This window comes from Habropoda laboriosa, unplaced genomic scaffold (assembly GCF_001263275.1).
Source record: "Habropoda laboriosa isolate 0110345459 unplaced genomic scaffold, ASM126327v1 scaffold67, whole genome shotgun sequence".
NCBI lineage: Eukaryota > Metazoa > Arthropoda > Insecta > Hymenoptera > Apidae > Habropoda > Habropoda laboriosa.
The window spans coordinates 5,054,828-5,075,956 of NW_017100242.1; the positions used below are offsets into that span (position 1 = coordinate 5,054,828).

Consider the following 21,129-nt stretch of genomic DNA (forward strand, 5'->3'; position numbering starts at 1 on the left):
ACATCAATTTGTACATACAACTGACCACTTTGGTCTTACATGTAACAATGCATACAAATATATGTACATATGGGTATTACACTAAAAATATTATGTATCATTTTGTTCAATAGCGATATGTTGGTGCATCAACGAAGAACATTCGTAATAAAGATTTAAAATTATTTCAAACATTGGTATATAAAGACATAATCTCGTAATATAATTCATAGTCTTGGACGAAGGGAAATATTGACTAGTACAGTAAATTATATAATAATAATTATTAAACATTTGTAATATAGAAATTAAATAAGAAATATTATCTAAACAAAACGCTTACAGTTATTTGGTATCGTTATAAATTCGTTCTACAGAAGAAGTCATACATAAATACATACAGGCGTACATGCATACAAACATACATACACACTCTCACACATGCATACATGTACAGATTTCTTCAAAATCATGAGATAATGAAAGATATAATTGCTTGTTGAATTAAAGAAAATCAAAATGCATTTTATTATTTATTTTAAAAATTTGAGATTTCAGTTTAAGTGCGTGCAAATTTTAATGCATTCTGTTTAAATGTTGTGAATCGAATGTTCGTCGGCTTATACACGTGAATATATATATATATATATATATTTTTTTTTTTTTTCATTATGAAAAGTTTGCATTCTCAATTTGCCTTATGATTTTGAAACACTCTGTAGATATTTGAATATTTAAAATATGGTACGGAAATAATATATTTTTAAAAAACTTCATTTTATGAAAATGATTGAAATGCGTTAGAAACATAATACGTAATAAACATATAACGATAATGTGAAGATGTGAGAAATTTTTAGAATCCATTTTAAATATTAAAGGTTCAGAAATAATGAGAAAATTGAAAATAAATGAAATATATACTTTTTGTAAATAAAAAACATTTTGATAAGCAAATAGTATAACGAAACATATAAATTATGTATATATTATAATATATTATTTACAGTTCTGTAGTTATTTCATCTTGTGGTCGGAAACCAAGAATTGTAAAATCATCAATGAGGTATTCACGAGCAGGTGACCAATCAGATAAAATGGTATAGTTAGCAGCCTCTGTACTACTTTGAAATTCCCATTGAGGGTTTAATTCCCGATCAAGTCCATTTGCTTCGCACTCATCTATTGCACATGTGGATTCTGTTAAAGTTGCACCATTATTAAAATTATCATTGAAAGTTGCAATAGCAAGCTCTTGAAAATGTGCATTTGATGACTTCAGACGTTTTTGGTTGTCATATACTAGTGGTGTTGTTTGTCCTATGCTAGATCCATTTGGGCTAAGTTTTTCATTATAAGCTCCAGAGCTATTTTGTCCAAGACTGGAACTCACAGGACTATCTTTTACATATCCCAGACTGGAACTTGCAGGACTGATACTTGATTTGTCACTTGCTTGAAATGTTGTAAGTGGTACATTTGCTTGGAATGTAGTCAGATTAGTTGGAGTGGTTCTTGGTTCATAAGGCTGAGGTGATTGTGTGATTGTTACTTGTTGTGGTGCATTCATTTGTATAGATGCTGTTGGTTGTTTCAAGAATGTTACAAGTTGAGCCACCTTCAAATATAAGATATTATTTTTTACAAAATAAAAACTGCATAAAGTTTTGTCAGTATATGTAATTTCACTTCAAAGAAATTCTCTTTTCATGCACAAATACATTGATTATTTTTTTATCATGCATGACTCACCAAAGTGTTTTAGAGACTTGCATGAAAAAGAAGTAAAATTTAAAAGAACAAGCTCTTTAGAATAAAAGATAGTTTCTTCTTACAGTTCTTAGGGAAACAAATTAACTTACTTCAGGAGAACTGTGCCTTTTATACCGTCTTAATAGTCTTTCTGCCCATGAAAAAAGTCTTTGCCAATCATCTGGAGGAATTGGTACTTCATCATCCCTTCTATTGATAAGAACTAATATCCTTGCCAAGTCACGCAAAACTGGTCTGTAAATTATAATTATGATAAAAGAAAGCTTATAGCACCATCTCCATTATTTCCAGAGAAATACAACTCTCTAACTTGTCTTCTAGTATCATTGAGCATAGAAAGAAATGTATTGCCTTCTGCCCTGAGCATTGCAAGATGTTTTAAAAATTCTCTTCTTTCTGCACTAAAATATAAGTGAAAATATAATTTACTTTTGACATTATCTGCTTTTAATTATGCTTACAATGTATAAGAGATATACCTGTCTTCAAATTGTTGGATCAATTTAGCAGCATTTTTCCTTCTTCTATGCACAATTATAGCTCCACATAATATGATTAGAATACATATAGATGCACCAGAAATAACTCCTACCAAAATGGCTACTTGACTACCAGTAAATCCAAACATATATCCTGTTTCCTTACAAATTCTGCCCATGTACTCATCCCTAGTCGACCAATCTGCAACATGGCCTGGTGGACAAGTATCGACACAGGTACCTCGATGTAAAAGAACTGCACATCTTGCACATGTTCCATCTCTACATCTCTTGCATCCTTCTTGTCCTTCAATACATACTGCAATGGTAAAAGTGTACAGTTTAAATTTTTTTGGATACAATAATAAATATTTTATATCTTAAATGTCAATAACTAATAGTATATAAAAGAAATAGTGTTCTAAAAATATTTTGTAAAGGATGTTATAATTATTTGTAGTATTTAAAATAACTTTTTTAAAAAATAAATTTTACAAATGTATATTATGTCATTTATGTTTAAAATTTTTTTGTAAATTTCATGCTTTTTAACTCGAAGCTACCATATTTCATACAACTCCCTTCTATACTTTTAGAATAAAATGTACCACTTTATGAATCTTGCGTAAGAGGGACAGGATCGTGCAAATCGAATTCTTGTGCCGATCAATGATCCATAGCCTGAAGCTGTGCCCCAAATGCTTGACATACATACTTGGCATGTGTCAGTGTGAAGGAATACTTTATATTAGGATTTCATATATATGTAAATCATAGTGTTCTAAGCAGAAACATATATTTTACATATAATATATTCATAATGCAATTTTACAATTTGACTGGATAATATAATTTTCAACGTAGTTGTAAAACTACGGGGTCAAGTATGACTTGAACGATAGTTTCATGTTATAAATTATAACATTCTCATATTTCTTTTCTTTTTTTCATTTATATTATATACTACAAATTAATTTTTTTAAATATTACTGAGCGTACGTGATAATATTTCGTATTTGGAAGATTTCTTTAAGTCGAGTTTTCCCATTCTTTTTTCAATACCTGAGGATAATTTGTCTACAGTATCTTCACAGTTTTATATTGGACAAATATTTTAGACGAATGAAAAAACGGTTCGAAATAGCAATTTGCAAAATTTACATTTGACACTGCATTCTCTTGTTACGTATGACCTACCATTTGCGATCACGTCGAACAGTTATTACAGAGCGCTATAGTGACCAACGAATACAACTAATAAGTGAAGGTTCCAAAGTGTAAATCGATTTTAACGAAACTTACGTATAATGTAATTTTAAAAAAATATTTCACACGTATGTTTTTTTCCGTACCAACTCCTAAATGTAGGCAAGTGAAAATAGCTAGAAAGAAACCATTATAAACATGAGCTGAGAAGTAAGTAAGTAGTTCCTCGTGCAATTTATTTGTTAGACGTGGGGCTAACTAAGTAATTACTACTTTTTCAAATCAACCGAGTTTTCCTGAAGGGATAAGCAGTTTATAACTTTTAACTACGTACGACGATACGTCGATATTATTATCGTTTAAAAACCTAAATTATATTTTTCGCGATAGAATTCATAAATTACCAAGAAGATGATATAAAATTGTATTAAACGATGGAAAATATTTCGATTAAAATAACTTGCTTCTTTTCTCGGAAGAGTTAGACATTTTATAACTTTCGAATACATATTCTAAGGAATAACACTAACAAATTATAAACAACACGATAAAACGAAGAATTGATTAAAAATTGTTTACTATACAACTATAAACTTATAATTATTTCATGGATACACATGGTCGGAAAAAAGGACAGCAATTTGTAAGCAACGCGATAAAACGAAGTTCCAAGTCGTATCAAGTAGACCCTATGCGGTTGTGAGGGCCTATTAGTACGTATATGAGGAATGCGGTTGTTGGTTTTTTGATTACGTGTCCAATCCGTTTTGTGGGATGGTTGAAGGATCAACGATCACATTCTCCAGGTTGAGAACACCATCACGTGTCTCCTTCTTTTATCACGTTCTAAACTCTAATTGTAATAATCTACCTACAGGGGTAAAATGGGACAAATGAATGGGGGGCAATGTAGGGATCTGGCCTATCTTACCTCATTTAACTAACGTTATCTACGAATTCTTTTCTTCACATTTTCTTTAGTTTCAGCCCTATTAAAGGACATTTTAACATAAAGTTTATGACACGGGCGAAAAATTTCGCTATTGTTGAGAAGATCGAATATTACCGTGAATTATGTTATCAACTTCGGCGAACACTTACTTAATCCTTTCGCTACAAAGGGCGTATATACACGCTCTGTAAACTGGTCACTCATTTACGAAGAGCGTATATACAAATTATTAATTTATTTTCGCACTTCACAAAATAAAATATCTTTGTCGACTGAAAGTCAGGTAATATTAGAATTTGATACTAGACATTTGACTATCATAAAACAGTTGATCTTTAATCATACGTATCTTTATATACAGCCAGCACTTTTTGTCTCAAGAGTGCAATAGTGAAAGGGTTAAATGGTAAAAATGCTGAAAAAGGAAAAAGGAGTGCTAGTAAATCAAGAAGACCTTCAAGATGTATGAAACAAAAAAATAAATAAATTAAGCAACATCCTTGTCGAGAGAATCTTCTTTTTATTCTTTTTATTGTTTGTTTACCTCTACATATTATATCAAACCACACAGTTTTGGGCATTCGAAAGTTAGGCCGGTTTGTGTAATGTATCAATAATGATACATACATAAAATTGTAAAATAAATGTCAATAAAAATACAACTGCTTCGTTTACTTGTGTATATATATGTATATAGTAACAAAATTTAATTTTAATATTTGTTTGTTTTAAAATGAAATAAGAAATATTTCACTGTTACTTCTTAAATATTTATTTCACATTTTGTATAATAAACCCTTACATTTTTTTATAAATAAGGTGTTTTCAAATGCACACATAATCCTATGTATATAAATGCACAATAATGATATTACAAACATGAAAAACCTAAAAAGCACTTACTTCTTCTTTCGAGCCGTTTCGAAGACATTTTTCATCGAACTTTCTATTTCCATCAAACATCTGTCTGCAGGTTCATTGATCCGTTAATAAAATAAGTTAGAAGCAAACAACGTAATGCAATATTTCCAATTTCAATATTGCAGAAACATCATCAACGAGGATTTAACTTTGTCATACACGGAAATTTCATCGGTTTTCAGCGCGTCCCACGGATTTTTCTTTGAATTTTCAATTTCATTAATCCAGTTCTCACTGATGAATTATATCGTGTCATTAGGGCGTAAAATGCGAAACTTGCTTTCCAGTATTTCACGTGAATTTGCAGTAAACGCTGACGAATATTAAGAGAAAGTCCTGGTCACCTTTTACATTTCATGCTACCAGTTCATAGAACTACATTTTACAGCCTTCCTAGTTGCAGAATGATCGATATTTTTACATTTTTGCAAAGTAAGAAGCAAGAAACGCAGCTGATTACGTAATTTCGATGCAATCGTAAATTAGTATATTAGAAATTGTACGGTAAATAGCTCGAAAGAAACGTGCTTTCCGCTTGAAAAATTTCTTGCTACTGAAATATCACAGTATTGTAATTAAAAAAAATGATTTAAACATCTTATTGCGTGGTGCTGTACGATAAATAGTAATGCTATATAAGAATTTTCGTCACAGTAATAGTGCAATAAAAGATGGCGATAACTATTCGTGTGAAATTTCGATGTAAACAAAAAGAAATTTATATCTGAGAAAGAGAAAGATTCTAGTATCTATCTTTATACGACCATTTTTATCCAAAATTCCACCACCTATTTCTGTGTCACCCTGTATATTCATTAGTAACAAGAAACTAATTGAAGTTATCGTAAGAGTTTCCGCATCGTCATTTTTCAGTAAATTAATTCTGATTTTCACAAACGAAAATTCGTTTTACCAAAAATTGTGCAACGATTTTATATCTAAAAAAAGAAAGAAAGAAAAAAAATAATCAGCCTTGTATAATAAAATTACAAGAACAGTAAAATTGCAACAACATCGACTTCTACTAGAAGATTTCTTCTGCAAGATTTGCATAAGAGAAAAAGCAAGAGGAAGAACCTAAACCAATCGTCATTTCGTTTACACGAAGCATCGCTGAGCAATCTATTTTTCATTACGCGCGACACAACTGAAATTACTTTTCGGTCAATTGGTGAAAGAGAAATTGTCATTTAACCGAGTATGAGAACTTTCCACATCCCCACGGCCAATTTAGCTATCTAGAACGACAATCTACATCATTGCCAAAGTAGGAACCGAGTTCTCTCCTAAACGTTTCCTCGTTGCGGAATCCGTTCTCGTTTCACAAAGTGGAAGTTCCTTGGTCACCGTGTGACAATCGAAATCTAAAACAGGAGAAACTTCATGAAATCTCCGCCGCTAGGAGCTTTGAATACTTCTCTCAGATTAACGTAATTAAATGCTGTCACGCTGTCTAAATTGAGCATGTAATAATTGCTGGCCAGACTTTCTGAAGAGACATGCAAAAAATTCGAATGCAACAACTGTGTATAATTATTACAGTAGGTACTTAGATCTAACGTATCATGGCTGGTGCCTTTGCGACGTCGTGGAAACGGTTAAATGGTACGTAAATTGAAACAGATGAAGGAATTTAGTCGTTAACGAGCATAGCGAAGACAACGGGCACTTGGAAAACAGAGTGATAATCGTCACGTGTCGTTTTACGTTAGACATTAAAGGTGATATATTGCTTCAAAAATATACCCCAATAAGCGTACAAATAATCTAGCGATTAAGCATAGGTGTTTATGGAAATAAGTTCCTTTTTTTCTTTTTAATTAATTAATAGCTAAGAAAATTTAGAGCTTTACTTCTACTATCGGATAATGGTTTTCAGTTCTCCTGGTTTCGTTGTATAAATGGAACGGGACGTGTATATAAGGCAACACACTTAGGAACTAAACTTTCAAATTTCTTTGCCGCCAGAATTACAAAATTGCGCTAGCTAATAAAAAAAAAAAAAACAACCAAATTCTATTAGAATCTTAATCGTGTTGTGGTAGCCGAGTAGCCTCAATTGAGTACTATGCGCATGACTAGAATATAATAGTACCATTGGTCTCTCATCGTTCTGATGTGAGAACATTTACGTCTATTTCAGTAGTTACCGTACTTATTCGAGTAATTGTTTTCACAGAAAACGTTAAATATCAATACGAATTGTAAGTTTTCAAAATTCAATATTCACGTATGTTTCATACTCCCCATTTCTATGTTAGCCGCAATATTTAAAACGCTAAATATTCAATCTTTCAATCGTCCCGAGTTCTCCACAGCCTCATTTGCAGTTTTACTGTTAACTTTAATTCGTTCGCCGTATTTATATTATATTGCTCGTAATAATATTACCATTCTTTTATACTCTTTTGTTCGCTGAATTGTTGCCTTTCAAATAATTTAATCGTTGAATGGCTCTTTCGTTATTCACAAAGAATAGACGGAATTGAACCCCCTGTCACACATTTACCAATTGATGTTATACATTCTTAACATGTTTACTACCTGCAGAGAAGATATACTCCTTCACTCATACATTTTCTTCTTTTTTCTTTTTCTCTTTTTTTTTTTTACAATTTATTAAATCAACTAGAAAGTTCACTTAAATTATATACGTTTCTCACGACAGATTCCTCACATTTCAATAACGTTCGCAAAATTTATGAAGTGTCAGGCATAGTCAACACAGTTTCATTTTCAAAGTTCGCACGATAGTAAATAACTTTTTAATAATATAACTTCAACCGCTCATCTCACTTGAAAAAAATGTTAATAAAGCATTTCGAACAAATGAAAAATGTACGTGTTTCGTTTTTAACGAAAGAAAGTCTAAAATATACAGTACTGAAGCGTGTCAACATACAGGGTAGCCCATAAGTCGCTTTACCATTTAAAACTTGGATAAACTTTTTGTTTTTCATATAATAAAGTATAGAAAATAGACATTTTTTCGACTATGTATCGAAAATACATTCTATTTCGACGATATTTTCCATACAACAGCTATTAATTCGTCTGACTCCAAAGCTTGAATTTCTTCTCGAATGTCGTCATTAAGTTGCTGAACGGTCCGGGGCTTATTGATATGTATCGGGTCCTTCGGGTATCCCCAAAGAAGAAAGTCTAGTGCTGTCTAATCGAGGGAACGGAAAAGCCAATCGAAGTCGGAAGCTCGCGAAATTATTCGGTTTTCGAAAATCTACCTTCTCTCAGTTGCATTCGTCCTCAAAAAAGTAAGGCCCAATTATCCTTTCTGATGTCGCACCGTACCAAACCGTGACCCTGAGGAAGTGCAGTTCAAGTTGACGGATGATCCTTGGATTCTCGGTGTTCTAAAACCTGTTACTCTGCTTATTCACATAGTCGTTCAGGTGAAAATGAGCTTTGCTCCTTCGTGGTCGGATTGTGAATAAAGTTGTTATCTTCTCTAGCCATTTCTTGAATACGGACTGCATATTTTAGCTGTTGCTGGATCATCGATCGGCTTTACTTCATGCACCACTTACACCTTGTGTACGGGTGCGTGTTCAAATGCGTGTTTGCACAGGCTGCAACGAAGTCCGTGAGATTTCAAGTTCGCGAGAACGTCTTCGAGTGGATGGATGTTCCTGGTTCTTCTTGAATGCTCTGTTGGACACGTTCAATATTTCCCTGCGTACGTACTGAACGTGTGGTCTCCCGGCTCGTGGCAAATTACTGACAGATCCCTGTGTTGCTGGAAACACTGAACCAAGTGACGTACCGCTAGTCTTGCGGGCGGATTTTCCCGACACGAAAACAGCGAGTGTAGCATTCTCTACGTTATAGAACAATGGAGCACTGATTTTTCAAATAGAAATTCAATTATTTGCTACACGTTGCTCTGTCGTGAATTTTTCCGTAATAAATTTCCAAAGAACAAATTTTCAAAATCTGAAACAAAAATTTTAAAACATATAATAGAAAAAAGATCGTTGAATTTTCAAACGGTAAAGCGACTTATGGATCATCCGGTATTCCAAGCTCTCCGGATCTTCGTTTATTTGTTCAATAAAAATCACTACCTTCGAAATAATCGAAACCAACGTCTACACGCACATGTTAACAGCATTATTTTAGCGACAGAAAAAAAAGTTCGAATTGACGTTGTTTCCTTAAATATAATTCCCTAAAAACTGTACAGAATGCATTGTCAGATGTAAATTTTCTCCGTGGCTACCTCGAACTGAACTGCCATGTACAAATTTTAACGATATTACGATTTAACAAGTATTTTAGAAAGTATTACGTTATAAAGTTGCCTTAGGCAAATCGTTTCGAAGCTTAAAAAAGAAAGTGAGACAATTCAACCTAATATTAATTAGGCTATTAACCTAATGTTAATACGTATCTAATAATTATACCCAAAGATAAAGATGTGGGCATAAAGCGGACGCCTGAATGAATCCTTTGCTTTATGGCATTAAGTCACAAAGTCAAATCAGGTTGCAATGAAAATGCAACAAAAGTTTATTTTTAACTTCAATCTTGATTCGTATGTCTGAGACTCGTCCAATACAAATTGCGTATAATATTTCAATTATAATACTCATTTAAACTCGTTGATGATTAAGTCGATAACCGTTGCAAATTTACATGTTATAACCCCTTAACGCTCACATTTTTCTCAACTTGATGCGCCAAAAATGATTACCAATTTTATCTGATTTTTCAAACAAATTTACCCCTACTGGTAATGCTGTAATTCAACAGAGAAAATAACGCAATATGGAAAACGAGTGAAAACAATGAAACAAAATTGCACGCACATTGAACGATTAATTGTGCACGTGTGTGTGTGAGAGAGGAGCACGAGCGTTAAGTGGTTAAGAGCACTTCTTTTTTCTTTCTTATTATCAGCATTTCCATTATAAAGGAACAGAAGCATGCGGTGTCTGTTGACCGGTATTGTCGCTCGTATTTCTTCTGTTTGTACAAATAAGTAACTGTACCTAGCGATTCACTCCTGGTTTCGAAGTGAACGAACAGGCGGTGGACGCCGCGCAAGAGAAAGAAGAAGAAGAAGAAGAAAAGAAAAGGGGCAAGCCAAGAATTCATTCTCCGAGTAAAACCGGTGATCGCGTAACATAGTTAATGCGAAGGCGTTTATAACTGGGCGGGTAGGTCCCGTGAAATAAGAATAAGTAAAGTGGCCGAGAAAACAGAAGTAAGAGTGTGGGACACATCGAAGAACGGTATATACAATGTGTCCCCGAACGAGCAGAGAACCCTCGTTGCATTGTCGCGTGAAACGTACCGGTGACCTAGCAACGTTGTTCGCATAACAATGAGTCCGTATCCCGCTTCACGATTTTTGGCTCATTCTCCCTCTGCTACAATTTGTCTTACCGCGTGAGATCAAGCTTGGACTTGGAAAATATTTACAATCGAATTCAATTCGCATGTATCGTGTTTTCGTGACTTTCTTTCTTGCCAACAAGTAAGAGATTTATAGGACCTGACGTTACGTTTCCATATGTAGTTCAATGGAACTTCGTGTACTCGTAAATCTTCGGTTTTTACGATTTCGAATATACAGTGCGTGACAAAAAAAAAAAACTACGTAGCACACGCGTTTAACATGGTACACCTGTCTAAAGTTTAGATTCGAAGCTATCGAAATGGACAACGAGTGTGCACATTGCTACAAAGTGTACGATGGGAAAGAAGAAAAGAATTCTTAAGTATGTTTTCCCATTCGTACGTGGTCGTTACATGTACATAGGATACCGGTTAAATTCTAGTTTAAAGTAAGAGCAACAACGATCGGAGCAGATAAAAGAAGAAAAAAAGTATTTGTAATCCAATGAGACTGTTTGCATAACAAAAAAAGAAAGAAACGAACTTCTCCTGAACACTAGTTGCAAGTACATACTTAATTTAAGGTGTCTTACTTTTCTCCGTTTAATGAGAGAATTTCACGAATTACCATTAGTCAAAAGTCATCAGGAATACAAATCTTAAATGACTAGTAATATTACAATTTAAGAGAGTTCCAAATACCTCTTTTTTTTCTTTTAAGAAAAATTTCACTTTGTAAACGAGCAGAATTTATTCATCAAACAAAGCTACCTGATAATTATTCAATTATAAATTACAATTCTCAATTACCTTACGTAGAAAACAAAAAAAAAAAAAAAGAAAGTGGTTTACATAACAGATATTTCTTTACCTTTTAAGAATTACAGCCGGACTATGTATGTATATCCTCTTCTTTTAATAATTGTTTATACTAACACTTGGCAACATCTTTATCAATACTGACATAAGCATTCGCTGAAAATTGCAATCAGAAATTACATACGACTCGACTTAAGATCATATTACAATTTGATAAGAGTTTCTTAATCGCCATATTGGTACGACTGTCCGCCATTTATATTTCGTATCAACTGCTTTTCATTTCTTCCCGTATGAATAAACACAACATTTAAAGAAATCCATTGTATAGTACCGCAATGTACAAACTGAACTTTACGTATATAATTTGTGCTTAAGTAATTCTAAGATTTCAGCTTGAAGTTACCTCAACAAAATGGGATCGATTAGAAAATATTAACGAAATTAAATTCCCCGTTACGGAAACCCGAGGCAAATGTTATCTTATTTTATCACACGAGTATTGTATTTCGAAACTGTTCTCACTGAATTAAAGTCCTTTATAGCAGGTAACGAGATAGCTGAGGATACGAGGAACAGAAAATGACGAAGTAGGGGACAGAAGGAGGATGCAGATGTTTCACTCACAATGAGTTACCAGAGCCGAGACGGAAGTTGTCAGGCCGGATGCCGATAGTAAGATTGCCTTCGTGTCTCCTAAAAACCTGCATTTCGATGACAAACTTGCTGCTTTCTTTTAAAACAAAATCCTTCTGCCATACATACATATTTACGTACGTATGCCAGATTATACGCATCTCAATATTTTGACGACTTAACTTGCATCTGAGCACGTACACCTTTTCTTATCAAACTTATCAGACTATGTTAGACTATTGTTGCAAATGTTCATGTTAGGTATCGATCAATAGTATAAAAAAGAATAGGAGATTGTCAAATTCAACGGTTAAAAGGAGTAAAACAATATTTTCTTGAAACGAAGATAATAACGTAATAGTATATGAAAATACTATTTCTTTTATTTGTTGAAATAAAAATAATAACATAATAGTACATGATAATACTATTTATTTTATTGTATCTTAAACGATTATTTTAACTTCTAGTTACTTATCGTTACAGGATGTGCTGCGAATGGTGATAATTGTATTTAAATACTGCATACGTATTCTTTTTATCCAACTGTTTCGCAAACGATTTACAAACTTATTTAACTTACGAACGGAACGAATTCTGGAAATAAATTTAACCGACCGACGCTTGTAGTTTTTTTTTTATAAAATAATTATTTAATCAGAATATTCGCTATACTTCTAAAACAAAGTAAAACTACATAGTAGATGATACATTCTCACTTTATTTTTTTTGTTTTCAGATGCTCAATTTATTTTGAAAATCTAAGATAGAAGAACCCAGTTTTACGATACGATAAGTATGCAAAGAATGCATGTATATAAAATGAACGAGTAAAACACGAGAGGAATGTCCTTTCACGTACGTTCGTAATGGAAGAATTTTATGTTCTTTTAACAAATAAACGTGTTTAACATTTTTTCGTAACTCGTGAACATTTAATCTTCGTACGTATTTTAGGCAACACCCGCAGAGATCGTTTGTAATACGGTAAATAAATGTAAACTATAATCTAAAAATTACTTCAGATACTTATTAGACAAATGATAAAACCGTAATGCAATTTCACCGTAAATTCGATCAGATTGAAACGAAGAAAAACATCATATAAAGAACATATGTATTTTCATTGACTCGAGTACGAAGCATCTACGTAAAAGTAAGTGGATGAAAGGAGGGGAAAAAATATTCCGAGGTCTGTGCACAAGCTGCATGTATACCTGGAAAATGGAGGTCTCGTTAGGTACGGGTTTGCCCTGATTTATCAGGTAGTTTCGTAGAAGGAAACGGTACCTCAGAAAATCAAATGGGAGTTCGGTACAGAGACTACCGTTCCCACTTCCCTTTCTACTACCCGCTCTCCGCATCGAAAAAGTCCAGATTCCGCTTACCTACGGTGCCTTCGAGATCGAGTACGGTTCTAGATAAGAAAGCCTTCCACCGCTTGACCTTAACGAACCTGCTACAACTCCAGTTAGGATTGACTTGTCTCTGGTTTAACTGTCGAGTGAGAATTCATTATTATTATCCTTTGATCAGTCCAATTTTTACGAATAACATTGCATGAATTAAATAAATTCCTCATTATCCTTCGTTAAATATCATGTTTTCCTCACCGAACGAGAGAGAGTCCTGATGGTTGTAATAAGTCTCGTAACGCAGACGAGTATTTTCTTTCTTAAACCCAACGACCGAATTACTTACGAGAATTAATTAGGGGAGTAATGAAGTCAAAGAATCGACAAATTTTTATTCACAAATTTCTGGTTATGACACCTTAAAAATAATACGCAAATAGCTCAACGTCGAAGTTTGCATTGTTAAGCACACTGCAGTACTGTTGTCTGTTTCAAAAGTTCCTCACAATTCGGTATACAGAAACCAGGTCTGAAATCATTCCGAAAGATAGGTAAATTTCGAAGACTTTGCACCTTGGTAAATTTCGCCATTTTGTTTACGAAGATACCCCGTTGTAAGGGCAGATACTCGATACTTTTCAAGATTATTTGCAAACCAAGTTTTTAATACCATGGCAAGTGCAACAAAGTTGGACAACTTAACAGGCAATACCATGCCGTGGCGTAACGGTAGCGTGCCAACCTGCAACGTAGAGAGCCCCCCCCCCCTCGGTTCATGTATAATTTCTTTTCTTCTTATTCCGTTTATCCGTAAGAAATAATTACCTCTTGCACGCAAAAACGTGATAAACGGTTAAATATTATATTTTCATGAAGATGTCTTTATTTACTTCGCGGAGGTATATTTGTAGTAAAGTGAATTTCACAATTTATCGAGACGATTTTGCGTGCGAAACGTAATTATTTCTTACGGACAAACGGCAAAAGTAGAAAAAAATACACGGGGGGAATCGAACCTTGAAACTTCGTGCGATAGGTTGATACGCTACCGTTACGCCACATCAATGCTCGATAAGTTGTCCAACTTAATTGTACTTCACCTGGTGTTAACTTCCATTGTAAATATCTTGAAGAGTATCCAGTATCTGCCTCTGCAACGGGGTATTTTCGTAAACAGAACGACAAAATCTACCAGTGTTCACAGTATCAAGTAAACCGACCGACTCTGCCTTCTCCTTGTAAGTGAAAGTGAAAGCACTGGAAAGATGCTTAGGAGGATGCATACAAAACAGAAAGCAGAGCTTGAACTTCAAGATTTGGAAAGTTGCGCCAAGAATCAGATTCAGCGGCACCCTTTTATTTTAAGAAATAAAAACTTCAACAGAAGTATAAAAAAAAAATGTATTTCAATGAAAATCATTAATATCAATGTTATTACAGAGTTGTTAAACGTATTGTTATAATAAACTTTAACGTGATCACCAGCAAGCAACTGTTGCATCGTAAAGCATAAATTTAAGTGCAATTAACTGCCCTGTGCCAATTGAAATATACCTTAAATATCTGAAGTTGTCTTATAAAAATGTTATTAAGAGAGAATGTAAGAAAAAGCAAATTACACGAAGACGAAATAACTGACTCCGCCGATACATACATACGTACAACATTTACCTAAGTAACACTGCCTACAGGAAATTACAGCTATTTTCTGGTCTAATTTCTAAACGGATGAAAATTCTTCATTGTACATTATCTCCTTTAAATTTGATATAAACATCGACGTCCAAAGCATATCCTATTAACGAGAGAATTTGAAGCGAACGGCAAATTCATTCTCGTTTGAATATCATCAACACTATCTGATACAAAAATAGATTGGCACCTATTCAGTAACGATCATAACTCTAAATCCTATTCTCCGTTCGATTTACAAATTCTATACAAACATATACATGCATTCACCGGTTCGAAACATCAGTTCTGACCTGATTACACTGGACATGTAATTCGTACGGCATCGTGTACGCAAGTAAGTGGCTCGCAGCACGTAATTACGTTAATTAAAGAGCCTACGCCGATACAAAAACTTCATTTCGTCAGGAATAAAACCGCTAAGTTTTCTGTTACCTATTCAGAAATAAGTATTATTCAATTACTCGGATACGTGTAAATAACTGTCTCGGGACTATGAAAGAAAAAAAAGAAAAGGGAAACAGAAATTCCTAGTGTACATACACGCTACGGATTAACGTTCGTAAATTTTTACCATCCACTTTAAGTAAAGAAGAAAGTAACACAGAGGCATGGTAATAAAAATGATTAGTTTCCAATCTAGTAGCATTAAATATTGAGAGTAATGTCAACCGATTTATTATAAGCGCGCGAAAAGTTGAAAGATAATACGAATCTATGTCAAGGACACGTTATTAACTTGCCAGACATTGGAGTGATCTCGACCAAATTATGGTAAAAATATAACAAATAAAAGAAAAGGAAGAAACACGGCTCTGTATTGACGCGTTATTAACCATTAATTTAATACGAATTAAAGCGACGTTATTGAAGTAAATAATATCGAAATAAATGACAAGAAGAAGAGACTCATCGTCAGCTTCTAACATTTCTAAAAAGTACAAATCTGTGAAAATTGTAAATTTCGTTCCATGATCTGAGTCGCGCTAATAGCCCAACTTTAGCGACGTTGACCCGACGTAAAATAAATAAATTAAAGCAATAAACAGAAAAAATCGAATTAACCCTTTAACCTACAACATGCGACAAAAATAGTTATATTAGTAAAGAAAAATTAATTGTAGTCCTAACTTTCGTTTTAACTCGTAAGATTAAGAATTCCTAAATGTAATTAATCTGTAACAGATTAGCTTTTGTTACCTGATACACTACTAAAACATTAAATGGCTGACGCTTATATGCGTAGTAAGAAAAGTAATCATAGGTTAAGGGGTTAAAATGAAGCAATATGAAAATAAAATTTGAAACGTGACTCTACGTTGAAAGCGTATTATCATCCTTTTCGAGCACGCGAAACAATAACTGCGAAACGTTGATTGTATGATTTTACTAATTAAAAACGTTCCCAGTAATCTTTTCATCTAAATGACAGCTGTGGTACTATATTGAGCACGTTGCTCACAGGATGCCGTCGCTTATCGGACTATCAGTGAAGCGCTGCTGGCACGTGTATATGATAGAAGACTAAACGTGTGGTGCTAACCCCGGACATGCTTGGTGAATTAGAGGAAGAACAATTTTGTAACTAACAAGGAATGAATCATGATCTGGCAATGAGCAAACGGTTACAAAACTATATTGGAAAACAGAGGTGTTGTGCAAACAGCTGAAAAGTAGTATAGCATTTTGATTCTGCTTTCGAGAAAACCTACCGACCGAAATAAACACATTCTGCTGAAAATTTCGACAAATCTTCTTTCTACTCGATATACGCTCAGTCGGTAAATTCAAGACTGAAGAATGTTCGTGTGAAGGTGTTGTAAGTACAATACTCGTAAAGAGGGAAACGAAGTACCGAATATCAATTATTTCTCGTATTTGTAAAATGTTATATTGCAAAGGGCATTCCGATAGGACAAGATGCATTTGTTTTTATTTTCTAATGTAAACTGATGAATTATCGTTTAATTAGTTACGTGGCAAGATTAATTTAGAGTCGTCACTGTTCTTAAATCATAATATAATAAATGCAATTAAATAATTTTATAAAGTTTCTTTTCGAAATAATTAATGCATCGGACGGTATAGTATTGTTACGAAAGAAACTTCCAATAATTTTAACGATGTCTACTTTCTACTTAGAACGCCACGTATAAGGCAAGTACAGTAGTGCACGCATAAGCGTCCGCAGTTGGGACCGAATGCGGACGCTTAAGTGGAGAGGTGACTTCTGCGAATTTAACTAAACAAAAGAGAGGAGATGTGCCTGAGTGGGATACCGACCGATACATCAAGTGTCAATTGTTCACATTCAGGAGTCGATATCGAATACTTTGTTTCACTCGGCACGCTCGAATTCCACTCCGAAGTCCCAATTCCAAGAATTGGCGGGGATAGCGACGGACGCTTAAGTGTGCAAAAATGCGGACGCTTATCTGTGCACTACTGTGTCTACGTACAAATTTCATTTTCATCAAAACTACCATAAAAAATGACCATAATATATCCTTGCATGGAGCAATAGTGTTGAACAGCCCGATCAAAAATCCTGCATCATTATGTAATTGAAGAAAAATCTGGAGCTGTTATTTGATTTAAATATTTACCCTAGAAATGTAGCTAATTTGTTTGAACATATCGATACTTGTGAAATGTTTCAATTATAATTCCTCGACTGAAGTAGTGAATTAAGTTTGTAGGTATCATTAATGAAAACCTCTGAAACGTGAAGTAATTTTACACTAAAGCGAAAGAAATTGTGCAATCTTTCATTCAACGTAGCATACATTTCTCAATGTGTTCTCGAATCGTCTGTTAGGTTGGATTCAAGTGAAAATAACAGTCGAGCAGAAGGAAATCTAAATAAGCAAAGGTTCAATTTTCTTTGTAACGCTTCGCAGAAATCGAGGGAGCGAGTAATAACAAAGAAACTGCACTTCGTGGTTTTCGTTTTTTATGTTCGATAAAAAGACTACGGTCACGTTTATGCAAATTTGAAAAAAAAAAGAAAGAAAAAACTATAACAACAGATTTCTTCAACTTTTCAAGATCGTAAACTTTTGCGAAATCGTTCCTTGACAATACGAAAGAATGTTTTAATTACATTTTCTAGCACCTATGTATGTTTCTTTTTTTTTCTTTTTTTAATATACAGGGTAATTTAAGAAATTCAATTTTATTTATTTTTATTTTGCGTCAGAGGCATTTTATAGGAAACTTGTGCACAACAATCGTTAGTTCTTTCAAAGATAATCTGTCTTGTATTTCTACCAATTACAATATTCGTTTCACTTTTGAACAACACTTTATTGCTAGAATTCGCAAAAATATTGAATATTTTTGTCAAATACTTGTTGGTTTATTTTAAACACATCCCCGTTCATAGTATCGTTCAAATCAACATTACGGAGCTATTCAAAGTCTCTAACCCTCTATTGCAAAAATTTGCATCAACTGTACGTGTTAATAAATAGTTTCTCCACATTTTTACGTAACTTACTTTCATTTTTATCATCTACATTATTATTCTAACCATAGATTTATCCATCTACATATAGCAGCGCCGTAAAAGTAGCCAGTAAAAAGATATGCAGTAAAACATGTCATGAGATAGTTACACGATATTATTATAATAGTCAATACTTTCATCGAAACACCGGCTAATGCGGGTGCAAGTACTTTTCGTTCCTGCCTTTCACTAAACCTCTGCTGTTTTACGTGTTTTCGCACATTCTTTAACAATTCAGTGCGCTACTCTTACGTTCTACGTCAATGAAGTGCATGTACAGCCAGTGTAAAGAGTATGTACTCGTAGAGAGGGTAATTTTAACAAAAGCTCTCGCAGAATTGCGTTTATCGATAAATTTTCATTCATTAATAAAATATTTGCGCATATTCCTAGAAATCTCTCGAATAAATGACATTATAAAAAGGAAGATATCCTTTTTTCTAATCTTCTACAAAAATATTAAGAAATGTCGAAAAACTAGTAGTATATTGGTAGTATAATTCAGGTTAAACGAGAAGTTTAATAAAACGGTCTGATTATAGATTAATCGGTATTTTGGTACGATATACCAGTGATAACTCGGTACGCAAAGAATTAAAATGAAAATTTTCATCGAGCTGATGAACAATAACTATGTTACAAGTGACGGTAAATGCCACGATTAGCTTCTAGAAGGTTTCACACAGGCACTTCCATCCTAGAACTATACCTTTCCCCTGCATCTACGGTTCTATGCCCGATGGTGGTCCATCCTGGTCAGGGCCGGTGAGCACGGCGTTCTCTAACCTAAAGCCCGCACACAAACGCACTCCAAGGAACGCAAAAACGATCCTCGTCTCCTTTCACTTGCCCAAACAAACCAAATATCGATTTAATCTTATTTCGTTTGATTAGCGGCTGCATACTTTTATTATTGAACATTTATTTTCTTTTTTTTTTTTGTTCGTCCTGCACTATTGCGCGACAATCTTCGAGAAACTTAACATTTTCATCGACATGACCTACCGTTTCAAATTTTATCTTTAGCTCCTATCGAGTTCGTCAATTGTGGAATTTACGGTGAAATTGATTTAAATAGGTACCGAAATGGATACGCTGCTTGAGATTTAAAGAGATAATTACAACTGAAATTTTCGTATAGCTTGGGACAGCATTTAACCTGTTGAAAATTTGTCCCGTTTTCCTGTGATAATTGCAAAAATTATCCAAAGATATTTGTACAAATTTTTGTTTTTATCTTTCAAAATTTTATCTCGACTTTCTCTCAAGTAGTTAACACGATCGTAATTTTGGTAAAGTGATTATTACTGATTACTAACAATTTTTCATTCGTCGAATCTTTATAGAAGCGATCACACGTAAATCACCGTTAGAAACTCCACTGTGATCTTTTGTTATTCGTTGTAATTAGAATCCTTAAATAACATGAAATTGTACTTATTTCGACCGGTAATGATGATATCGCCATTTTTAAGATTGTGTCGTCATGTGTTATTACTTGAAGTAAATAACACAAGAATTTTTGTAAATAGCAATTTGTAATTGCTTTTTCCTTAATCGAAACTTTAACTTCATTCACTTCGCTATTAAGTTTGTATAGCTATTACCGTATAAATTCGGTAAATCCGTACGAAAAAATGTTTCAAACAAAAGTTGCATTGTATCGAGGATAGGGCAATATAAGGCAACAGATCGTTTGTTACCATCTTACATTTTTATCGAGATATGAAGGTCACCTTCGATTTTTCAAACGAGGAAATTTTCGAAACGTTTTGATGCACGGCGAGTGTTAGAGAGACAGTTTCCTAATCGTTGGATTGTGCGAGGCAGTAATATTTCATGGCCAGCTCACCCGCCAGATCTAACGCCGCTTAATTATTTACTTTGCGGAGCATTGAAAAACAAAGTTTATCGCCAGACATCAACGACCGTCGAAGATATGCGAGAACTTATCCTTATTGCATTCGCTCATTATCCGATTACGCAATTGCATTGACTGTAACAGACAATAATTCGAACACCGCTTGAAATAAAAGTTATTTTACTAATGTTTCAGTAATTCTTCACTTCAGATCCTATTTGATATAATACTTTTTTACGCAGAGTTTCATACTTCATCGAAACACGGGAAAAAATATGGAGGTTCCTATTTAAAACACTAAAATGGCTTTCATATTTCGATAAAAATGTAAAATAATAACAAACGATCTAATGCCTTATATATCCCCTTATTAATACCTTGCAAATTTTGTTTCAAACACTTTTTCACATAACAAGTAATTTACGAATAATTTGAAGTCATAAAATTAGGTGCCTCACTCTGTATAAAATATTAACCAAAAAACTAGAAAGATATTGAAAAACTTAATTATTCAGAATTTGTTCAATATTGAAATTGTTTCGAAATTAAGTTCCATCAAACACCTATTTAAATATATTTAAATCGTTAAT

The 21,129-nt window shown here is 33.6% G+C and overlaps 1 protein-coding gene across 1 annotated transcript in view; it reads right to left on the bottom strand.

The window, feature by feature from the left end:
• Positions 1-982: 982 nt before the first annotated feature.
• Positions 983-21,129, bottom strand: part of LOC108572041 — a 20,967-nt gene continuing 820 nt past the window's right edge. Inside the window, 4 exon segments of the mRNA XM_017934223.1 lie at positions 983-1,597; positions 1,842-2,000; positions 2,003-2,153; positions 2,232-2,550. Coding sequence (XP_017789712.1) covers positions 983-1,597; positions 1,842-2,000; positions 2,003-2,153; positions 2,232-2,550 — 1,244 coding nt within the window.